This window comes from Lissotriton helveticus, chromosome 5_1 (genome assembly GCF_964261635.1).
Source record: "Lissotriton helveticus chromosome 5_1, aLisHel1.1, whole genome shotgun sequence".
Lineage (NCBI taxonomy): Eukaryota > Metazoa > Chordata > Amphibia > Caudata > Salamandridae > Lissotriton > Lissotriton helveticus.
In genome coordinates this window covers 970,390,729-970,414,576 of record NC_136065.1, presented here as the reverse complement: position 1 = coordinate 970,414,576, position 23,848 = coordinate 970,390,729, and the positions used below count along the sequence as shown (strand labels likewise).

General features: G+C 43.3%; 1 protein-coding gene across 1 annotated transcript in view; it reads left to right on the top strand.

The window, feature by feature from the left end:
• Positions 1 to 23,848, top strand: part of JAKMIP3 (Janus kinase and microtubule interacting protein 3) — a 771,326-nt gene that overhangs the window by 649,904 nt on the left and 97,574 nt on the right. Inside the window, exons 15-19 of the mRNA XM_078643479.1 lie at positions 7,570 to 7,668; positions 7,768 to 7,821; positions 8,441 to 8,506; positions 12,923 to 12,991; positions 13,095 to 13,172. Coding sequence (XP_078499605.1) covers positions 7,570 to 7,668; positions 7,768 to 7,821; positions 8,441 to 8,506; positions 12,923 to 12,991; positions 13,095 to 13,172 — 366 coding nt within the window. The remainder of the gene's footprint in view (positions 1 to 7,569; positions 7,669 to 7,767; positions 7,822 to 8,440; positions 8,507 to 12,922; positions 12,992 to 13,094; positions 13,173 to 23,848) is intronic.

Genomic DNA, 23,848 nt, shown 5'->3' with positions numbered 1-23,848 from the left:
TGTGCCCCTGTTGGTGGTCACGGCGGGTCTTTTTCAAGATGGGGAAGCGGGGATTATATGTACACTGTCTGAAAATGAATAACAAAGTGTGAATGAATGAATTAATTCTGATAAATATTGAGCACAGACTTAAAGAGTACTAGTTTTCTTTTTCCCTTCTTCTTTGTGTGTGTAGAGAGTATAATTTCTGAATTACATTTATTGTATTTTGAAGTAATAACAGGTCTACCCGACAGAACCGCTTTTTCTTTAAACGTCTTTTTCCTAAAGTGAGCAGTTGACCAGCACCAATTGGACATGAAGAGACCCTTCTGGTGGTCTCTGCTTGAGTGAGTCCTTGATCTTAAGTATAATCCCTGAGGTCCTGGGAGCCTTAAAAGTGACCCAGAGGAGCTTCTAAAAAAAAAAAAGAAAATGTAAGACCTAGAAAATGATTGGACTTCAAAGATCCTCAGAGCACAAATGGGACCTTACAGTAAAGGGGTCCGCTTTTGATAAAACTTCATAAGATACAGCTTCAGGATTGCCCTGCTGGAGGATTTTGAACTCCATAAAACAGAATAAGTCAGAATATAAATGTTTTGACCGTGATGAAATCGCTTGCTGTACCCATCCCGTGCCTCAGAGTGGTTGGCCTGAAATTGCATTTAGGCCCTGGGGTACTGATTCAATTGGCCATTAGTGCGTCTTGGACCTATTTTTACTTAAAACTTTAAATCTTCATATCTCCGAATTCCCTTATTGGATGTTTATCAATTTGGTTTGTTCTTTTTAGTACAATTTGCTGTAATTGGATTTAGGAATTTCATTGTTTAGTATTTTGGCTTTATTGCTATTTGGTTATTGCATAAATAGTTTGCACATTGCCCTAAGTTAAGCCTGTCTGCTCTGTGGAATAGCTACCAGGGGGTTCAGCTCCAGTAAATTTAGTGGATTTTGGTATTATTCCTTGATGTAGATGACTGCTCACCCCAAATAATAGTACACTTTTCTAAAGGGGAGCAAGAATTCTGCAAATATATGTATTCTCTCTATGTATACTGAAAGAGTTTTGTTAAGTTTCCATCTGGATCTCACATAGTTTTATGAGTGATGGTGATAGAGCGCGGGTTCACCTGCCCAGAATTTTTCACCATACTCACCTGGGCCCATAAACATACACACTTTGAACAGGTACACTTACACTCAACCAGTGATTAATTTAACCTTTTAGGATCCATACCTTGACTTACCAATCCTAGTCAGTGGTACCTAGAGTCCTAATGGATCAAGGGAGTTAGCAAGAAAATAGGTAGTAAATAAACATTTGCACTCATAAAATAACCACAGACTCTGGAAAGATTTATACACTTTATCTAAATAATGTTTTAAATGTCAATGTCCATACTAAATTTATCAAGGCTTGATCAATCAAAAATAATATTGAAGTACGATGATGTGAGATTATCATCAAATGTTCTTTAAGCATTGAAATATAGGAAGGGTAAGAAAAGGGAAACAACACAATGACAAACCCACACAACTTTATATTTACCTAGAATGGTGTGAAGACAACCCTGGCCACGGGCTGGATAAAGGATAGGAACCCCGATAATGCAGGTGCCAGCAGGATAGAACAGGTGCAGACCAGAATCAGGATAAGTACGGACCAAATTGGATCAGGACAGGACCACCGCAGGTCAGGACCGGCACCCACAGCTAAAGTGCAACGCCAGCGTCACACCCCTCTCTGCAGCTAACAGTCAGACCCCGATTGGGTTAGCGAATCTTCTCCCCCAGGAAACCCCGATTGGGTTATCGAACTCCTTCCCAGAACCCCGATTGGGTTATCCAATCTTCTGACAGAGTGCTCCGCCAGCACCTCTGTTCTCGATCGCCTATTGAGTGCGTTGGGTCAGTGACGGGTCAGTGACAGGTCAGCTATTCGGACAAGTCGGACAAACTAACTAGATAAGCTTACCTTAGATATACCATTTTCCAGGGCAGGGTACCACCCCCCAATGTTGCAAATGTGTGAATTCCTTCAATTTGATTGGTCAAAAGACGAGGAGAGGTCATCACACCATACCAGTTATGAGGCCATGTTCTTCAATATTCAGATTTACGTTCCCGCCCAATATTTTATTTTCTCATGCACTTTTATTCCACCCGGCAATGAATGTTTCGATAACAAATGCAATGTATAATTTGACATCCTCTTGGAGGTTTAGGAGGTCGAGTTCCCAGGAACATCTTCTAGCAAGACAAGACCTGGCAGGATTTCAATGCCAGTGCTTCAGGAGTTTGAGCTTCTCTGCACAGGCGCAGTTCCTCCCAAGATGGAGTTCAGAAGTACATGTCAGGCCCAAAATACGGTACATGTAAAAGTAGAAAAGAAACAGTTTTAGAACAAGAACTAAATGAATGCACTATATACCACTTATCTCTACTCTATTCCCATTTCTTTATTTTAACTAAAGCATTACCGTTATGCAGAACGAATAACTTAGTAAAAGAAATGGTGCAAGTGTTAGCATGTGAAAACACAGCGTAGCCATCTTAGTTCTAGTGCGCAAAAGCAAGAATTTCCCTCCAAGCAGTAAGTACGTCATGTCACATGAGTGTGACAGACGCATGTGCAGAAAAGTTCTCGCGTTGCGGAGGCCATATTAGACCACTCGAGTTACTGTTAGTAAAAGCACATAGACTAGCTTCCCAAGCTTACTAGAAATGTCGTGTTTTGCACAGTTAATAAGATGAAACATGTTTATTAGTGTATTACAGTGTATTACAGATTATTCGGAGAGGGCTGAGTCCAAGTAAGGCACTTTACGTGCGAAACCTTGCTCCATCAATGGATGTCAAAGGGTGGGTGAAATGGGAGTTTTGTCTCCAATCCGGTATTTTTCTAGGAATGAAGAGCAGATTCAGACCTTCTGACCTAAATGAATGTACACAATAATGAGGCAACAATTTGATACTGAGGTGAATAGAAACTATCTCACTGATTGCCTTTACTTTTAATTAATCCAATAATGATAATCATATACTTACTTTCTAAATCTTCCTCCCGCCCAAACTAATACTACTATTTTATCTAACCTGGAAGAGTGGAATACTGAGTTGGTCTCGCTCTGTTTCAGACCTATGATCTACAGCTCACAAAAATATTTTTGGAGCAAGTACACTGAATTGCTTTAAATGATGAGAACACCCATGCAGGGAACATTCTGTAACAGTAGAATTGTAAGCAATGCATTCCAACTGGGGGCAAGTATGTAAGGTGCTCACTTCCAAAATGTGCACAAAATATAGACTATCACAGCACACAATGCTTGTATCCATAAAATCAGTAATTCATGAGATCTGTATGTAAGTGTTATTATTCACTTTGGTGAGAAAAGCTTTTAGCAGAAGAATTCACATTTTGCTTCCTTCTTAGTCCTCTTGTCAGGTTGATACTTTTTGCTCTTTCGCCTGAACAAGATTTGTACCTTTGGCCATAGTCTCTTTTTCTGAGTTGAAAATTCTCCAGTGGGCATGCCTGAAGGTGTACCCAATTAAGTCCTTTTGAAAGTGGATACCTTTACCAGAAGGTCTGGCTGAAGCTTTGGAACTCCTGGACATCCGAAAGTTTGTCCCAACTTTTTACACTTTTGAAACAGCTCCTCTTGGTCACTTTTAAGGCTAGCAGGGCCTAAAGGACACCATGTATGGCCCAAGCCCCTCTCCAGCAAAGTCATCAGTAGACTGTAGTCCACATCCAGTTGCAACAGCTTGTTGAGTCTATTTCATAGTCCTAGGAGCAGATGAAGCCCCTTTGGTCTCCTTATAGATCACACACAGCAGGTCCAGTCCTCTTCTGTTCTCCTGCAGGTCCAGATACTTTCTGATGAGCAGAGGATAATGTGTCACTATTGTGAGATTCACTACCCAATGGGTGGGGTGACTTTTGGACAATCTCTAAACAATGAGAAAAAATCCTTAACGTAAAAGCTTCTACTTTTGAATCACGTCCTCTTGGTCTTACTGAAATCTATCTCAAAGGTATTATTCTGAATAAAATCCAGCATGCCTTGGAGATGGCTGCTGTCACAGCCAAGGTTGTGTCTTGGAAAATTGGCAGTCCCCTCCTCATCAACCATTCCAAATTGGCTCTGGACCACTTCCCCCTCCTGCTGGTCTGATGCCAAGCTGCTGCAGTTTGCCCTTGAAACAAAATCTTCTCTTACACTTAACTATAAATGGGCATCCTGGTTCCCTTCAAGTTAAAAATGTTCATAAATGCTCATTATCTGCCGTTCCTGAACTGTGATGAATCCCATACCTCACGCCCAAGTATTCTTTTTTAAAGGCCCACACCACTGTTTTTGCTCTGGTATCAGGTTTCACACCTTATTAAAGAGAAAGCACTGACAGGGGGCAGTTGCTGGCAGGCTAATATTAGTTAGCCTAATGAGGCTTTCGAAAGTAAAAGTGTAACATTTTAAAAGTTACTTTTCCTTATCAAAAGTCTAACTTCACCTTTGAATTGAAGTTTTCATAATTATCAAAAACAGAGATTGAATAATTTCTGTATCTTATCCAAAACCAATATAGGAAAAATAGTAATGTATCTGCACTTTAGGTTTCCTTATAGGAAAAGGTACGGTCATATAAAGTGAAGATAGGGTTAGGGAACTAGTCACTGAATGTACATGCCAACATTAAATTCTTACGTCTCACACTTTTAATTCCTAGGCAGCCAACCTTGTGGGCTACAAGGGTTAATAAGGTGTGACTTATTTAATATTTAAAAGTATGTTCATTCCTGTTAAAAAATGCTACTTTGACCAGTTTGCTTGCAAGTTTAGAAAATGTAGCAATCAGCTACATGCATAGGATTCAAGCCATGTTTTTCTTCGTCAGCCCACTGGCTGGCACAGTAGGTTCTATAGTCCACAGGGCACATTTAACTTTCCATGCTATTTATTTATGTACCTGCACCATGGACTATTCAGGACACAATATTTCTGTCATTTGATATTTTTGGCACAATATTCTGTTAGCATACCAGAAGATATATTTCTCATAGGCTTACAGTTTGCTACAGTGTATCACAACATCAGTTACATATTTCTTGTAAACAGTGTTCTGGATTACAAACAAAAATGTGCACCTAAAAACTAAATTATGCTTTTAAAGTTAATTCTGATTTGGGAAGTAGTTCTAGCAGTAAACCCATACTATGCATTACTTTAATGTGATGCAAGACATAGCCAAAGTGAACGATTGAGTTTGTTGTGAGACTTCACTTTCAGAAAAGCAAGCATATACCAGATTAAAGTCAAACAACCAAGCTATGAAGTGCATACTAACACCGATGGCATATGCCTGACTAATTCATCTGCATTTTGAGAACAGAGCTTGCATTAAAATAGTGCATTGTTGAAACAAGTACAGTCTCTAACACCTAAAGTCTATTTAATCCTCCAGGCAATAGCATGCATTAAGCCTAAAATGTAACAACTTTAAAGCAGTGAAGTGTCATTATACCCATGTACAAAAAGGAACAAGAAGCCAGACCAAACTATCCTAATTAACACCAAGAAATCAATCCAGTAGATGGGAATTGAGTGAGCTGCTGGTTGATGACTTTCTTGAGACCTTTGGCCATGTAGGGGAGTATGGAGATCGGATGGTAATTTTTGAGGTTGTTGGGGGTCAGCGAAGGATTTCTTTAGGAGGGGGTCTGACGTCTGCATAATTCCAACTGTCTGTGAAGGTTGCTGTGGAGATGGAGGTGTTGAGGATGCTGGTGAGTTGTATGTTGATTGGGTTTGTTGCGAGGTTGCAGAGGTGGTGGGGGCAGGGGTCTGTGGGCGCCCTGGAGTGGATGGAAGACATGATGGCTGAGTTGGTCAGGGCAGTGAGCGGTGATGGTTTGGCTGGTTTTAGGTTGGTTGAGCTTGTCGGGGTCAAGGGTGGCGGGTTAGATGTTGAAATTGTTGTAGATGTTGTTGATCTTGCTGTGGAATAGTTTTCGAGGGTGTCGCAGATTTCTGGGGAGGGGTTCTCTATGGTTGTCGGGTTGGAGAATTCTTTGACTATTTTGAAGAGTTCTTTGTGTGGTTGGCTGCAGAGTCAATGAGGGTGGTGATGGCTGCTTTTGTAGCTTCTTTGATGTACAAGGGATAGATGCTGGGGGTTGTTTTGTGAGCTGCTCTGTCGACGGGGTGCCATAACTTCTCCAGTTGGTGACAGTTGTGCTTGGTGGTCCTGAGTTCTGACGTGTACCTGCTGGCATATTTGGCGATCTTGTTTGATTTTGTACGTTTCAATGGGGCGACTGTGTCAGCGCTGTCAGTAATCCAGGCAGCAAAGTTCTGGATGGCCTGGTTGAGGTCTGTTGAGGTTGGATTTCAGAATCAGAAGAGGAGAATAAATCATTTGAAAGAGGCGTCTTGAATTCTCTTTTTAGTTTGATGGTCTTGACATAGTGTTATCTTTTGTAGATTGTTCTATGTTTGTCCAGCTTGGCACTGTGAAACAAGAGAGATGGGTGGCAATTAATTAGATTCGAAAATATTGGAAGAATACATTCAGCTAAAGATAAGCTGCTAATAACTCCCTTATAATTGCGTCAGCGCACAAATTTCGTTGCACGCACTGCATCCCCAAATGTGATGCAGTGCGCGCAATGAAATTAGTTTTATTTATTTATATGTTTACTTACCTGTAATTGGCCGTATCCATAGTTTACTACCCACCCTGCCCCTCCCACTCCCCACGTCACCGCCCGGCAGCTACTCCCACCAGCGACCGCTATTGGCTGTAGCTACTAGTTTTCACATCTGAAATTAGCAGAATGCTCGAGATAAGCCCATGTGCTGCTAGATAAGGCTCTACAAAACACTGATCACCCTCCCCAGAAGGTCACCTAAGACCAGCACGATGAAGGAGAATGCATCTCTTCCTCTAAAAATAGCTTATGAAACTCACAAAAACTACAGAACGTTTGTGACTGTTTCTGAATGTATGCTTCATAAAAAAAAGTGGCATAGTAGCACTGACATGTTGAAACACAATTGGCCCAGTATCCAGAACTCTTTCCTCCATCTGAGTCAGTGCAAATTAATAAAAAAACTATTGTCTGCATGTGCAATGTGCAATTTCTTAGTGTGTCAAGAGCTGTGGCTTATACTAATTTCAGCCTATCTCTCAGCTGTTATTCACACGTTTGCACTGAAATCTTCACCATTTGTTTCCGCTCAGTGGTCAAGCTCCTTCTGAAATGTTTTCTAATTAAACTTCTTTTGGACACTAGACGTGCATGATCTAAAGTTGGATTGAGAGACCATGTTGCTGGGCCATAGGATTGCAGGCCAGGCCACACATTATTTGATGTTGTTTCAGTTGAATAATCTGTTCAGTCCAATTATGGATTCTATTAAAGATTGTATTAGTTAATAGACAATCAGCAGTGTACAACATTTGGTGGATGGACACTCAATAGTTAGTCAATTTGTGGTTTATAGAAAGTCACTAGTATATCAAAGACCTTGTAAAGCATTATGTGAACTTTTACTTACCTAAATATATGCATTTTAGGAGCGGGAACGAAGATCACCTGCTATCAATTTCCACCACATTCCTTTTCCAGAGGGAAAGAGCCCTCTTCAGGTGTACTGTGAGGCAGAGGGTGTCACTGTAAGTTTCCCTGTCATTTGCCTCTTATGTTGGCCAAAGCTGCATGTATCACTCAGGGAACTTGACGGTATTCTCTATGTTTTTCTTTCACTTGTTTAGGATATTGTAGTTGCAGAGCTAATGAAAAAATTGGATATCTTAGGGGATAACGCCGTAAGTGTATGTTCCTTTTCTAAATTGTATGAGATTTTAGCAAAAATAAATTTGTAAATAAATGATGATAGGCTTGATATTAATGAAATTCCTCTAATGCCACTCCAATGATAGGGCAAAGACACCAGTCTGACAATGAGCACAATGTTGACGTTCCATAATATCTTTCAGGTATGAAGGGGCTATCAATCTGCCCTAATTTGAACTGTTTGTGTGAATGCTGAAAACATTTAAAATGTGTTGCAATATTTATTAATTAAATCATATGCATTTTCAAATGAAAATGATAAATTTGTTTTGGTATCTAAACTTATTATGCTCTCAAAAGAATGAGAATTGGTCTATAAATGATCAACTATTTTTATTACACCTTATTTGTGATCTTTTAGCAAAATCGTAAAACAGAAAAAATATAATGAACATTTTGCAAAGCTTAGCAAATAAAATTGTTACTAATAAATGCGCAGACAGATATCTTTATCGCTTTTGAGAAGACAGAGTTATGCCAACCCTAAATATATATGTCAAGTGTAAGCCCTTTATGTTGTCAAAAAGTAATTTAATATAACACCATAGGTTGTAAAGTTCTGTTCACTGTGAATATTTTCTTTGGATGCAGAACTTGACTAATGAGGAGCAAGTAGTAATTATACAAGCCAGAACTGTTCTGACCTTGGCTGAAAAGGTGAGTAGTCTCCACTAATTGCTCTACTATTGCTGATGGGTAGCCCATTATATGTGTACTTGTCTTCTGATATTAATTATGGTACATTAACCATCAATATATAAATTCCACATACACCAATATTTAATCATTTATTAATAACTTTATTTTTTATTTATGAGTTGTTTATGTGGCAAAATGTTGATTTAGACAGCATGCAGATGGTACAGTCCACCAGATGACTATACTTTTACACAGGACATATTAGGAGCTCAGATTGGTTTTTAACTCTGCGATACATACCTGGGTTGGAGTTTTGGGGTGAGTTCTGGTTAGGAAGTTGGTTGAGGAACTTCCTGAAAGCATAGGTTTATTTCAGTAAATTATTCTCTATTCTCAATCAGGCAGTAGACTTTACTTTCTGGCAGTTCCATTCTGGAGGGCTCAGTTCTTAGTTTTCTCGTAATGTATAGGCTGTAACATTTTTAAAGGTTAAGTTGGGGGTAGGTTCCAGGATTTTTTAATTGGCGGTAGGGGGCACGAGGATAAATCATGGGTAGGAGGGTGGTTAAATGGCAGGTTTTTTTCTGGCATGTACAGGTATTTGTGTATAGTGTGAACATTGCTGTGCCACATGTGAGACCCAAGCAGTTGAGGGGAGCCCTGAAACAGGATTAAAGATCAATTAAAACAGGGTATCTACTGTCTTAGATACTTTGAACAATTTTAATAAATGTGATGCTTACATTAGACTTATCTACCAAACACTAAAACCATGAACATAAAAATCAAATCTTTTTTATATTTTTGTTGTTTTTCTACTCTAACTTGCACTTCAGTGCTAACACAATTGGCATGACGAAGTTCCAGGTATAAGTTAGTGAAAAAAACGCAACACAATTCAATGCATTGTAGTATAAGGCACAATTTGTAGAAGTACATAGCAGTAAAAGGTATTGTGGCCAATAGAAACTTCAAGGCAGACTAATCAAAATCAGCTTTTACTCTGAACAGTGAACTTACCAATGAATATGAGGCATGATCTCTGTATCATACTGATTTTTATTAATGTTTTCTTGGGAAACCCACTGCTTTTTTAAGAGCTTGAGAATGTCTTTTTCTCTCAAACACAATCTCAAGAAGAGAAACTGTGTTTTCAGTCCTTGATTTACTCATGGGAGTTCACTGATTTCACTCAGTGGATGGTTGAACGGGAGTGTGTGAAATCCATGCTCAGATTTCCCCTTTTCTCACTTACTCCCAGTTCAGACAACAAAGCGTTCCAATGGGAAATAAAGATCTGCTTCCTGGATGGGAAGGAAAGGGGCAGCTTGGGCATTACCTGGTAGTGCAGTGTCTTTGGAAAGGAAAAACATCTGTCTTAGGAGAGCAAGTGGTATGTCAATGTCTTCTAGCATTAAGAATGAGCTCCAACCTTGCATATAGTAGTGAAGAGGACTACTCTCCCCACTTGTAAATGGAATACTCCTGTATTAGGGAAAGCCAAAGTAGGAGTAAACCCTCAGTGGGAAAGGAACACAAAGACAAGACACCACACTCAGGAGGATTTGTCAAAATACCTATAGTGTCATGGTTTGTCAATTTGTGCATTTATTCAGTGCTGTCACTATTGTCCTGCCCCATAGGGCTCAGCTGTGTCATTTTTTTTTAATGAATTCAAATATTTTAATGAGTTTTGTGAAGTGCTCCTACGGTTTTTAACAAAGTGTACCATCAAAGTACACAGAATGCTTAAATGTAAAACAAATTCCAAAAGGAAGAACTGACAATATTAAATACTTAAAAGTATCGGCGTGATGGTTGGGAGCCAAATCAGTGGTTCTATCACCATACTAAATTCCAAGTCTGTGATTAAAAGTGAGAATGAATAAGGTGAGGTATGTACCATATGATGTAAATACATCCTATTCTGAGTTTTCAACTTAAAAATGGGGCATAACATGCGGAATTGATTTTTAACTCATTGAATTCTGCCTGTTATGCCTTTTTTGTAGGCTTTTTTCCCTGATACATTTTAGAATATTTGACAACTGCTGTGCCTCTCTTCATAGCTCTGAAGATTTGCAGTCATGTTTAAAATGCCCCCTAGCAAACTTTGTGATTGAGAAAATAAAGTCCTAAAGCTGAAGTATATTTTCTCAGTATAAAAAAAATTAAATGTCCCCAATGCACGCAGGGTTTCCCCTTGGGAATGGGGGCCATTCTACCTCTCCCTGTTCTGTGTCCACCATGCCTTGAAGGGTAGCCATGGACAAGTAAAAGGAGTGAATGTCGCCCAACAATAAAAAGAACAGGAAGGACGTCACTGTGACCTGGTGACTCAGTGATGGCTATTCCCCAAGGTCATTGGTTTACACCGCAGAGTCAGTGGTGACCCCATCAAAGTAAACCTAGGACATTACCCACATCAAAATCTAATAGGAGAATAATAAGTAGAAAGGATGAGAAGGCAGCTGAATTCCAGCACTTCTCCTGGCCTGCCAACCTCTAAATCAGCACAAAACTTGAACTGAGCCAACCTCTACTTTTTTTGTACTGTAAATTTGGTCAGCGTTTTTTTTTCTTTTTTGCTGTGAAAATGTTCCTTCTTGAATTTGAATGTTTATCACATGTAAAGACACTCACCTGACTTATTACCACAGACTTCACAGAGCAAACTTACCTGCATATCTACATTATGTTGTGCATACAATTGAAGAGTGCTACGTTTTTAGAGGTTAAAAGTCTAACTTCATTATGGACTAATGATGTCAACCATAGCTATTGAGTCTGACTATATAGAAAAATACAATGTGGGCCCATTGTCAGGATGAGACTTTTGTCCTGATTACGATCTTGGCGGATGGTATACTCCGTCACAAATGGAATGATTATCCTGTCGGCCATATTACAAGTTCCATTATATCCTATTTAAAGATTTCACATAAGAAGACTTAGATTTAGTGTTAAGATTTCCTGAAAGAAATCATGACATTTCTTTCATTTTCTTGAATACTTTCCCTTTTGGTGTGTATTCCCCACACATTGCAAGGTATGTATAGGAAAATGTCATATGCATGTTGTGTATTGTGGCAACCATATTATTTTAACAGGACATTTTTTTAATGTACAGAAAAAGCATACATGAGTGAAGCCCTATTCACTCACTCCACCTCCCTCAGGTGAACCCTTCACTCCTCCACTCTATAAAAAATACTCGAATTCTGCCACCCTTCCCCACCACCCTCAGGAGACCCCTTCCTTCATTTGCCCAAGGAAACAAATAGAAAAGTTCTTCCCCAACTAAGCCCTCCCCTCCACAAATCCCTGAAAAACAATGTGTGCTACCAGCATCCTGATCCACCCTCTGCAGCACCCTCACCTCATCTACCTGCCCTACTCTAAAAGATTGGCACCACCATCCTCACTCAGCACTTCTTTGGAAAATCCTCCCCTTTTCAAATCTCAAAATATCATATCTACCTTACATCCTGCCACCTTTCTCATTCACTGTCACCTTCTTTCCTCTTTTACCCATAAGAGATGCCTGGAGTTATGCTACCTCTCTCAACAGTCTTTGTGCTTTCCTGCACTCTCCCTGTCCTAAACCTCTTTCCACTCTCAATGTGAGAAGTAGAGCAAGTGCCATGCTGAGAGCAAATGCATGTGGGAAAATTGGCAGCGTGGCCTCTTTTTTTCTGTGCAGATCCACAACTGACAGAGAATTGTGCAGTTTGTAGTGCAGGAGTGCCACCCTTGATCTCCTGCTTTCCTCTGGTCTCTGGAAGCACGGGGTGGGTGGTAGATTAGCTGTTACCACAATGTCAGCTTCAGAATCTGATGATGGTTCTCAGTTAGACTCATAAACTACTATCGTTATTGATGAGGGCACAAAGCTGCTGAAATATCAAAGAATATGATCTCCAAATATCAACCCTTTTGCCAGACTCTGCTCCTTTTATAAACTTTTTTTTAATCCTATATATTGTATGAACAAAAGCATGATGTATATTAAATTCTAAACAAGTACATTAGTGGCATATGTGTAAATGTATGAAAATGTAAGCGTCATATAAAGAAATATATAATTGCTTCCAGGAGCAGAGTGTGGATGTCCATGCTAATAAGCTCTGAATAAAAAAAAGGATCTTTAAGTTAGGGTAATTTATAATGCGATGCAGTACTTTCTAGGGTCAAATTATATTCAACTATGTTTTTATGAACAGAAAATGGGACAAACAATAAAACAAGATACATATGTGTATGGAAACCTTAGTTCTTATCTTCTTTGACTCTACTCTAGATACTCTAGTACTTTCCCCCAGCTCTTCAAAGTAAATACTAGACCAAGAGCAGGTTATGGACAATAATAGTTTGCATCCATCATCCTCTTTCCCTCCAGTTTTGGAATTAAACTTTCACTCTCTCCTTCTTCAGTGGCTACAGCAAATTGAAGTTACTGAAGCGGCGCTGCAGCAAAAGATGATAGATATTGAACACGAAAAGGTAAAATTGACAATAAAATATTCCCATTTACCAAACTGGTGCATTTAAATTTTCATCTTAAAAAGAAGTGCTAAACAGTGCCTCTTCCACTTATGTTTTTTAGGAGCTGTTTAGTAAACAGAAGGGCTACTTGGACGAGGAGCTTGATTACAGAAAACAAACTTTGGATCAAGCACACAAGGTAACATTAATCTATATGTAGCAGTACACCCAATAATCTGCTTTATACCTGATTTACCAACTTATTGTACCATCGCTTGAATGTGTACGATAAAGCAAATGCTAAATAGTGTCTATTTCAGCACTCTGTAAAGGCGTAGGTGATCTTGTTTACTCAGTGACAGCCAGTGTAGAGGACTACTATTTCTGACTGGTCATTCATACTTCTGTGTCAGAATGAGAAACACTGCAATGTGCATGTGACCTGGAGATGGGCAGTTACACAACATTGCCATCATGCAACTGTGTTCTCCTTGAATATTGTCGGCCTAGCTATTCACAAGCCTTTTAGAACATGTAATGCGGTACTCTTGTAGTACGTTTTAAATACTCTTACTTTGAGAATTCCCCAAAACATCTAAAATGGGAACATTCTTTGAATATTTGACTACAAATAGCACAAATGCAAAGGACCATGCCGCTTCGCATGTTTACTAACAGGGAGTTGGATGTTAAAGTCCTGATTCACAAAGGCTTGTAAGAGTATGTGAAAGAATAACTACTCATGTGCCCATAAATGTTTTTGTGAATTGACCCCATTGTATAAATGAATTCTGTTTAAATGGACACTACAGATTCCTGTAGGGGGAATTTGTTAATTAATATAGATGGGGGAAGAAAATGAGTGAAAGAGATATTGGGACTCAGTAAATCAACATTGGAAGGAGACAGGACGCTTGTTATAATATCATTCAGTGCATCAAGAGACATTCTACTTTGCAGTTTACCTAGGCTAGGCTGCTGCCCACACTGGTCTTGAGATATTGAAAATGCACTAAGGGGTTATTCACAATTGCCTTGCGCTGCCAGTATGTCTCTTTTTCTCATATTAAAAGGGTCTTGTAAATAAGCCCCTCAGTGAGAGCACTGTTGTGGGAAACTCAGGGGTATATCCACAAGAACGTGTGATAACTACCGCAAGAGTAGCGTAAAACAACTTTCAACATCACAGCCCATCGCGGGAAAATAACCCTGTGGCAACGTGGAATTCACAACACGGCGGTAGCATGCAATAGACACCAGACAACGCAGCAAATGTCCGCGTGAAAATTAATGCCACGCTGCAAAAATGCGATACGCTAACGCAAAAAAACATGCGATGAGGTCAACCGCGGTACAAAAAGTAGCGAAAACCGGCCACAGGCCTGCCAATCCCACGCGTCTGGTGGGACAATGCACCATAAAAACCCAGGGAAAAACACACCAGAGACAAGCTAAAGCATGTAGCAACATGGCTGCACCCTGACCCAGCGCAGAGCCCAACTCAAACCCCACAACCCCCACAGACTACCAGCAAGGCACAACGGGGTCGGGGAAGGCCAAGGAGAAGAGGGAGAGGAAGACAGGGTGCAGACCAAAGAAAAACAAGACCAACGTCAAGGAGGTGACAGAACACTACCAGCAACTGACCCACAAGCAGAGGAATCTAGCAGCCTCCGAACAATGTACACCGCCATACAGTCTGCATGCAAACTAGCATAATGCACCAACATATATGCCAACACAAAGGCAACACGCACCTCCCCTACACATCGCAGAGGGGCACACAAAACCTGCAGCAGAGCACATAATACAGCGCATCAGTGATGCCGGAGAGGACCAGCAGACCCTTGACACTGACGCTCTACAACAGCCCATGGACATCCCACGCAACCCCCCACCAGGACCTGGACAGCCAAGAGACCCAGAGGAGAACACCGAGCCTGCAACAGACCACACATAAGGAAGCACCTGCAGGCACAGCTGGCTTACGACACTTCACCCACCCACACATGGCACCCCAAGGGCATGTGTCAGCACGCCAAAAGGAGGTGGCCCAACAGGTGTCGGAGGGGACCGAACCCATGGAATGAGAAACAGGACACATACATAGGGGTCTATCACCCTACAGGGCACACCCACACCCCAGTAAGGAGACCCACGCTGCCATAGAGACACATGCAGATGCACATGCACAGCACAGAACCACGTCCAGGGGCGCGCAATTAGCAGTCACACACCCATGTTGGCTCTGCGCACGATGGCCCTGGCCACTCCCCACAAGAATGGAATGGGCGACAACAAAACTACATGTCCAGGCCCCAAACCGCTGCCTCCGGTGACATGCCTGTATCCATGGTACACCGCACAATGTAAAGTTGTAGTGCCCAGGGACCACATGCATACTACAAGAACACAGGGACACACGCAGAGATCATGTTGCACTGGCTACAGGCACTTGCGCCCTGTCCCTTTATTGGCAGGGCCACACGTACAGTGACCCCTGTGCTGGATGTGTGTGGGGTGAGTATAAGTCATTCCACGCGGAATGTCTGGTGTTGACAACCACTTGGACATTGGACACCAGTGCAACGCAAACAGAAAACACATGAAATACAGTCATCTGATACACAACGTGGGTTGATCCGGTTAAAGTCCAGAGGACAGCCAACATGCAAACAGAAGTGTCAGTGAGTTGCAGTACACTGGGTTGTGGACACTAGAGATGAGCGAACTCATCTGCACAAAAGTCTCGGATTGTGTCCCTACGATATATTCCTGATGCAGATGCAGTGGGGTGTGTCAGACCTGCATCATCTTCACCATCAACATCTCAGGGCCCCCACACTGTTTGAGGTGACATGCCTGGGTAACCGCTCCAGAGCACAAAACACAATCAACTACGGACAATGGCCTGGGGTGCACTGAGTCACTGACACCTGGAGTGCTGAGCAGGGTAACAGGCCGATGATGGCAGCCACGACAGGCCTGAGCAACCACGAAGTCTGTCAGGACCACCGCTTCAACTATGGCAGATGGCGTTTGGAGGTGGTTCTTGCGGTGGTGGCGTGTGTCTCCTTCAGTGATGCGGCGTTCAAGCCGGTCTGGACTCACTTCGGTGTGTGAGCCCTGGTGTGGTCCCGGAGGCTGCGTACAGCGCAAGGCCACAGAGTCATTGCTTTGATGAGCCTAAAGGTCCATGCCTCAGGGCCCAGCCTATGTCTCCGGAGAAGGGGTCACGGACTTGACCAGCACAGAGTTAATGGCCCTGGATGCACTGCAGCTGGCACAGGCACCCAGCCATGGGACAGTGACTTGCGGTGCAGTCAGATGGGCCATGCGACCTGAGCGGGTAACCATCATTGTTCGAGGTGTATGGTTCGGAGTGTTTCAGGGGACAGTGGAAGGTGTCCTCCAGGTCAAGACGCAGAATGTTTTGATTTTATCCGTAAGCAGCAAATGGAGGAGTGGAATGCGACAGCCCGATACCACCACCAATTCCGTATCAGCTACATGGGGGTGAAAACTGCCCCCTAGTCCATAGGCTCAGACGCCACCACTGTTGGACCAGGGAGTGTCCATGAATGTTGGGGAACAGACTTAGTGGCACTGGGGCTGAGTGGGGAGGCAGACTGCGATGATGCCTGTACACTGATATGGACTCCGCCATTGCTGAATCATAACTCTGTAACCTACTGGACCACAGTGTAGGCCGTAGGCAGCGGACAGCAGTGGCCCATGGCCACGTGCCTTTGCCTCGCGATGCATAGCGCTAGTGACACCAGGGCAGTTGTCGTAGTGTACGAACACCTCCGTAACGATGATACTTTTGTCCCCACCAAGATGCAAGGCGACATCCTCTTAGGCCTCCCCTTGCCTGCAATGATGTGTAATCAGCCTTAGCACAGTTCCAAATCTTTGGCCTACTCGAGCACAGCCTAGGCCAAGAGCAATGAGGCAGCGGACAGCACAAGCCATTTACCGCGTGTCGCCGGCATAGGTTGGTAGCCCCACCGGCCAGCGTAGTTCAGGTTCAGTGGCACCCCGTGTTCGGTCACCTCCGTGACTGTGACCCACCTTTCATCCGGACTGAGCCACATCTTCCTCTCCGTGCGTCCACTTTTGTGGACTCAGCCAATCGTGATTCGTGACTAGGTGCTGGATGTGAGACCTACTGGTCCGCAGGGTTGTCCTGGTCCCTCATCCACAGTTCGCCGGATGGTGTTGGACAGAGTTTGTGGCAGCAAGGCTCGCTGGATGGCGTTGGACAGGGTTTGTGGCAGGTTGTGTCGCAAGAAGCGCATATGGCACTATGCCTCACTGATCGAAGGGAATCTCTGGCTTGGAGCTTACGCTGGCACGTGGTGGGCCCTCCATGACACACTCCCCTGTATCGGATGCTGATCAGTGTGGCCTGGCTGCGTGGGTTGGCCCTGACGGGTTTGTGCTCCAGCAGACCGGGGTATGGCAGGCGCACAGGATCTCAGGCAACTCCGCTAACGAGGACGGCGTTGGTCTCTTGGTGGGGTGGGAGGCGCCGCCCTGGCAGAGACGTTGGGCTTTCCGAAAGAGGGCAACGCCTAGGGCTACATGCTTTTTATTCACACCTCTACGCTGGCCTGGCATACGCTGGCCCATCCCACTCGGGTTGCGCTTACGGGTGAGGCATAACAGGCAACATTTCTGCAGGGACCCCCACTGGCTGAGGTGACATGGTTGCGTCCACTGTCCGCTACACTCCATTTACCAGAGGTGTATGTCGCTGTGGATATGAGTGTGTTCTGCATACTGCGGTCTGTTTATTTCTTCTCCGCCACTCTTGGCATTGTGTACTCTCACAACCATGTTTCGACTGCATCGTTCACACATGCCTGGTTGACACCTCTCCCCACATTCGTCTATTGTGGATGCTGAGGTGCCATGCTAGTGATGGCTCATGTTCACGGCTTGCCCAGGTTACCATTGTGAGTTGTTCTGTCGTGTCTGGTGTGTGGGCATGTTGATGTGCATGTTGGTTGTGATTTTGTGACGTGTGCATTGCCAGAGTTGAGGATTGCATGGTTGTGGAGTTGAGGTGAGTGGGGTGTTAATTGGGAAGTTGACAAGGGGCTGTGCATTTCCCTTTGTGCGATCTTGGGAAGGCTGGTAACTGTTGAACTGTCGGAGGGTGAAGGGATCATCCAGACTGGCTGTGTATTTGGAGGCGACATTGGTGAGGGTCCCACGGTGTTCGGATGTTGCCTGCACATTGATATGTGACGTGTGCTTCATGTTGCGCTGATTGTGTGCTGTGTCACCAGGGGGCACAGGTGGGACATGTGTGCAATGGATTGCCCTCTACATGTGTGTGCATCCGGGTTTAGGCGTATGGTCCTTGCTTGGTCACCAGCGTGTCCTGTGCATTGTGTTGTCGTACAGGGACTGGGGTGCCAGGATGATGGTGATGTCCAGGACAGGTGTGGGGGACTTAGATGTGGCTGGCTGTGAGACTCCGCTGACTATGGCGGGTGTTGTTTGGGGTGTGCCAGGGGCCAACAGGTGGTGCACAGCCAGCAGCTTGGTGTGGGGTGGGATGTTGGTTGTCCGCTGTGTTGGTGCCATAGGCTGTTAGGCGATGATGGCCAGGATGCGTAGGATGGTTGTCCCTTTCAGGCTGTAGTGGACAATGACATGGTCAGATGTTGGGCCTGTGAGGCAGGTGCGTTTCCTGGGGGGCCGCTGTAATTGTCTGCGCTGCCCCTGTATTGGTCCTGGGGGGTGGTGTGCTGGGTGGGTGTTGTGGCCCTCTTGGGTATCCATGCTGCATGTTCAGTCCATGCCCTTCCGATGACGCCCTGGGCATGGCTCCCTTTTCTGGTTCAGACTGCCGTCCGACTTTATACCAGGTCAGAGCAGGTGTAAAATTCCTGCTGCTAACACACCTTATAGCATGATTTGTGTTCTTATCGCCGATCTGTCTGGTCGTTGTAAATGTTTAGATGTGGTGTTGTTGCGGGCTTTTGCACGGGAACGCCTACTCTGCATCTCATTAGCGATAGTTGCGGGAGTCCTCTGTGGCGATGTTTTTTCGCAGCTGCTATCGCGGGAAAAGTGGTGCTGTGGGCTGTCAGCACCTGCTTGTGAATGGTGGGGTAAATCTATCACAAATTTGGCTGCGATAAAGTGCAGTTAATTCCGCAATAGCTCCTTGTGAATATGCCCCTCAGTGACTTGCGGCTGAGACTGCATACAACTGGGCTGCATGAGCTGATCTCCGTCCAGGTGTAAACGCTAAAGAAATTTCTCAAAGTGCGAGGGGGAAAGCCAGAGGCAAGGCCATGCATTATCATGTTATTCATTTCGTGTGTTCATTATAACTAGATATAAGTAACAAGGAGAGAGATAGGGAGAGTATACTGACACTCTTGTTCCCCGGTCAATAGTCAATGATCAAAAGAAGAGTGTCTAAGGAGGTTAAACCATCATTGGGAGCACAAAAAACAGCCACACTGGGATGTTGAAGAAGGCCCTCACTCACCACCTAGTGATGACATGCTTCATCATCGGGCCCTACCAAAGAGACCGAGTGTCTCTTTGGTGTGCTGCAATGCCAGATTTACTGTGGAGCGGGATGGTGAGTATAGGGCGTGTTGATTGCAAAATGAAACTTAGTGAGTGATGGGTGAATTAAAATGGTCTGTAGTGTATCTGAGATAATAATTTTATTAAATGATCACTAAAGACACGAAATGTTAAAATATGTGAGGAAACAGTCCACTATAATTGAGTGGTAGGTTCCTAGATGACATTGTTTATCTGTAGAGGTATCCACACTTTGAGAAACCAGTGTCAGAGTTTTCTTCATGAAGGCATCATTTTGCTTCACTCTTTTTGAAAGTAATCCTTTAGCTATTTGAGATAATAATTGCTATGTAGAGCATACAGCCATGTTAATGCTAATGAAGTCAGGCTTCACACTTTTGAAGTGCTCACCGTATTGATAATTGTTCAATACCCTTGTGACTCTGAGGCACCCAGGACGATTGAGAATCAAAGATATTAAGATTCTCTCTGAACTTAAACACGATCTTCTATTCTTCAACGTCACTAGTTGATTTATTACTCCCTTTGCTTTTTATCACTGTTCACAGAATTATAGTGCCTAAGTATGCTTGTATTACACTACGCAGTTACAGCTAAAGCCAAATGTGATTGCATTTTCTATGTTTCACGTTTGTGTTCGAGGTGTGAATGCATCTAGGAACTGAGTCACATGCTCAGAAGTGTAGTATTGTTGGTTGCACAATGTCTCTATTAAGGCTAGGTTTAGATGGTAAGTTCCAAGGAGATCTTTAGTAAAGAAGGATGTGGTGGTTCCAATAATCACAGAAAATAGATGAGAGAGAAAAAGCTGTTTGCGTCCTTACTTCTAAACTCTGGAATTCTTTTCCCTATGAAATTACAGTCACTGATAACAATATTCGTTTTAGGACGCTTATTATAACGTTGCTACTTTCGCCTCGAAGTTTGTGAGAGTCATTCCTTGCTATCAGGAACCGTTTTTCCTATTGTCAAGATGCCTATATGTAAATGTTGAGCTTTGAAATGTCAGTCATCCATTAGTTCATAAATTCATTCATTCATGTGTTTAATCTCTGAGAAAAGTTTAGAACTGAACAAGCAATTGCATACAATGTTACAAAAAATAGGCTGCAGGCATCTAAATAAAATAAGACAAAGTGGAAGGATGCTTGTAACACGGAAAATAATTTGAAACTTCTTCTGTAAACTGACGAGTAAATGTGCAACTGAAAGTTTGGTCTTTAGGCCAGAGGCAGGATTATGGAAAGAAGAGGAGTAGCCAGAAAATTAAAATGCTCCTACTTTGAACCAAGGCTCTGATGGCATCAAGCAAGTGAAGCATGGGAGCCTGACCGTCCATAGAAGAGCTCCCTTGTCTCTTCCATCCAAACATCCGTCCATTCATCCTTTCACTTTTCCATCCACCTGCCGATATCCACCATTTCACTTTTACGTTCTGTCGTCCATTTGTTCTTCAATCAATCAATCAATCAATCAATCATAACATTTATATAGCGCACTACTCACCCGCCAGGGTCTCAAGGTGCTTGGGGGAAGGGGTCCGCTACTGCTCGAACAGCCAGGTCTTAAGTTGTCTCCTGAAGGCGAGATGGTCCTGGGTCAGCCGGAGATGGATGGGGAGGGAGTTCCATGTCTTGGCCGCCAGGTAGGAGAAGGATCTACCTCCGGCGGTGGCTCTTCGGATGCGTGGTACGGCAGGGAGGGCGAGGTTTGTAGAACGTAGCTGGCGGGTGGGCGTGTAGAAGGTCAGGCGGTCGTTGAGGTACTTGGGGCCCAGGTCGTGGAGAGACTTGTGTGCATGGGTGAGGAGCCTGAACGTGATCCTCTTGCTGACGGGGAGCCAGTGCAGGTCCCTCAGGTGGCTGGAGATGTGGCTGCGTCGGGGGATGTCCAGGATGAGTCGGGCGGAGGTGTTCTGGATGCGTTCTTTAATCCATCATTCAGTCTTTCACCATTCTATCCATCCACTGGCCATTCTATCCATCCATTCATATCTATCCATCATCCATCCATCCTCTTAGATTTCCATTTACTTTGCCATCCACCCATCCTCTAAAAATTTCCATGTACTCTGTCATCCTTTTACCCACTAATCCATCCTCTGAGATTTTCATTTTTCCATCCATTCATCCGGCCATTCATCCTCTCAAGTTAAATTGTATCCATCCATCCATTCATCCATCCATCCACCCATCCATTTATTCATCCATCCACAAACCCATCCATCCTTGCATCCATCCATCATCGAATTTCTGTTTACGTTGTCTTCCATCAATGCATCCATCCATAAATCATCCATCCATCCATCTATCCATCCATCCCTCCAGATTTCAATGTATTGATTTATCCATCTTCTCCGATTTCCATTTACTCCACCATCCTTTCATCAACCCATCTATGCCTTATCTCACTCACTCATGCATACATTCTTTCACCCAATCATCCACCCATCCTCTTACCCACTCATCCAACCATCCTTTTATTCACTCATCTATCCATCCACGTCAATATAACAAATGTAATATTTGCAAGAAAATGCACAAACCAGAGTATTGGAAAATGAACACAAATACACCTGTAGCAACCAACTGTAGCATTGATAGAACAGCAAATACAGTATTTAAAGGAGGACCACTGGGACTGACCACAGCCACACAACTCCTCACAAACGGACATCACCATATGAGAAACCTACATCAACCCTGAATTAATCCAAGCCCAACTCACTTCTAGGATAAATTATAGTCCTATGAAACATGGGAGCCTTAATCAATGTACAAAAACATGTTCATAATTGTCTTGTTACAGTATAGTTGTGACATCACTAGTTGACTGCTGTAAGAGAATGACATGGCAGCTTTACAGTCATAACCATAAAAAGTGAGTTGTGATGTCAAAGGCTTGCTGCCAGAACCAGCAGACTGTGTGAAGGGAAGGAAAAGTAGCCAAATTACAACTAAGATTTAAACATTGAAGACAAGAACTGACTTTTTAGCTCTGCTGAACTGTTCTCCTGAAAGTAAGAAATTCACAGAAAGGAGAGAGTTAAAGCAGCAATTTTATGTTTTGCACAGCTATAGTGCATTGCAAGAAAGCAGAAATGTGTCTGTTTCTTACCACATATTGTAAATAATGGCTTTTTTAATGTATTTTTGCAGCAAATTACTAGTTGTATTTTGGTCTGCTTAATTTCGCACTATTTGCATTTTACATTTTCCAGCAATACTTGTTCATGTGAAGTCGCTAGAGGCCAATGACCTAAGATGTTTGTGGGAAAGTGTTGAGATGGGATGGTCTCTTGCATGACGTACGGTCACACCCTATGCCCAGTGTGCTCAGATTGCATGTTTTTTCTGATATTTGGTCATGCCACACAGTACTCCCGTGCATTTGTGTTGACCTGGGCCTAGTCTCTGACAATGATAGGTTATGGACCTTGTGCTGAACCGTAAGGGACCCACCAAAGGCACCCTAGTAGTGGCAGGGGACTACCATTCCTGTCATGGGTTTTATGCTTGGAGCACGGTGGTGGAAGTATACCATGTTTGGTTGATTATTGTTACAGGCTGTTTTACTTGTGAGACATGAATCTGCGCATAAAGGCCCTTTCATATCAAATTTTGCTGCTCACGGTCAAACCTGGAATGCTGATTGCAACATCCCATGTGTTCCATATGTGTGTGTGCTAGACGTGAGAGCTAGCCAAGCATGAGTGATTCAGACATGCAGGTTCCATTTTGGAAGTCCACAGCCTAGACCAGACTACAAGATGGAGGAGATTTGGCTCTCTCCAAACAGCATATATATATATATATATTGCTGACAGCTCTTAAATTGTAGGGGTAGTACCAAACACTATGGTGAGGAAAAAGAAGACAGACTTTCCTTAGAAGTGCCAGGGCCCTTCGTTATACAGTGGGCTGGTAATGACTCTCACTGCAGCTGCCACTAGGTAGATGGCATTGGGTACAGAATGAGGTCTGCAGTATCTGTTGTTAGGGAAAATAGCCCTTTAAAGGAGCACAGATTATTTTCTCTCTTCCTATGAGTAGGGTTTATAAAAAGCAGGGTGCAGCCTGCTCTCAAAGATTTATACTTTAGTGGTGGGAATTTTACCTGGAAACTGCCCTGCTGGGCAGAGTATCATGGCACGCAAAGGCCAGGTCTGGAAGGTGGACTGGTCAGAGCACATGGAAGGAGAACCAAAGCAAGCCGGCTCCAAGAAAGCAGGCCTGGAATACATATCCTTCTTCTGGGAAATCCGTATAAAGATTGAAGCCAAGACCCATCGGTGTT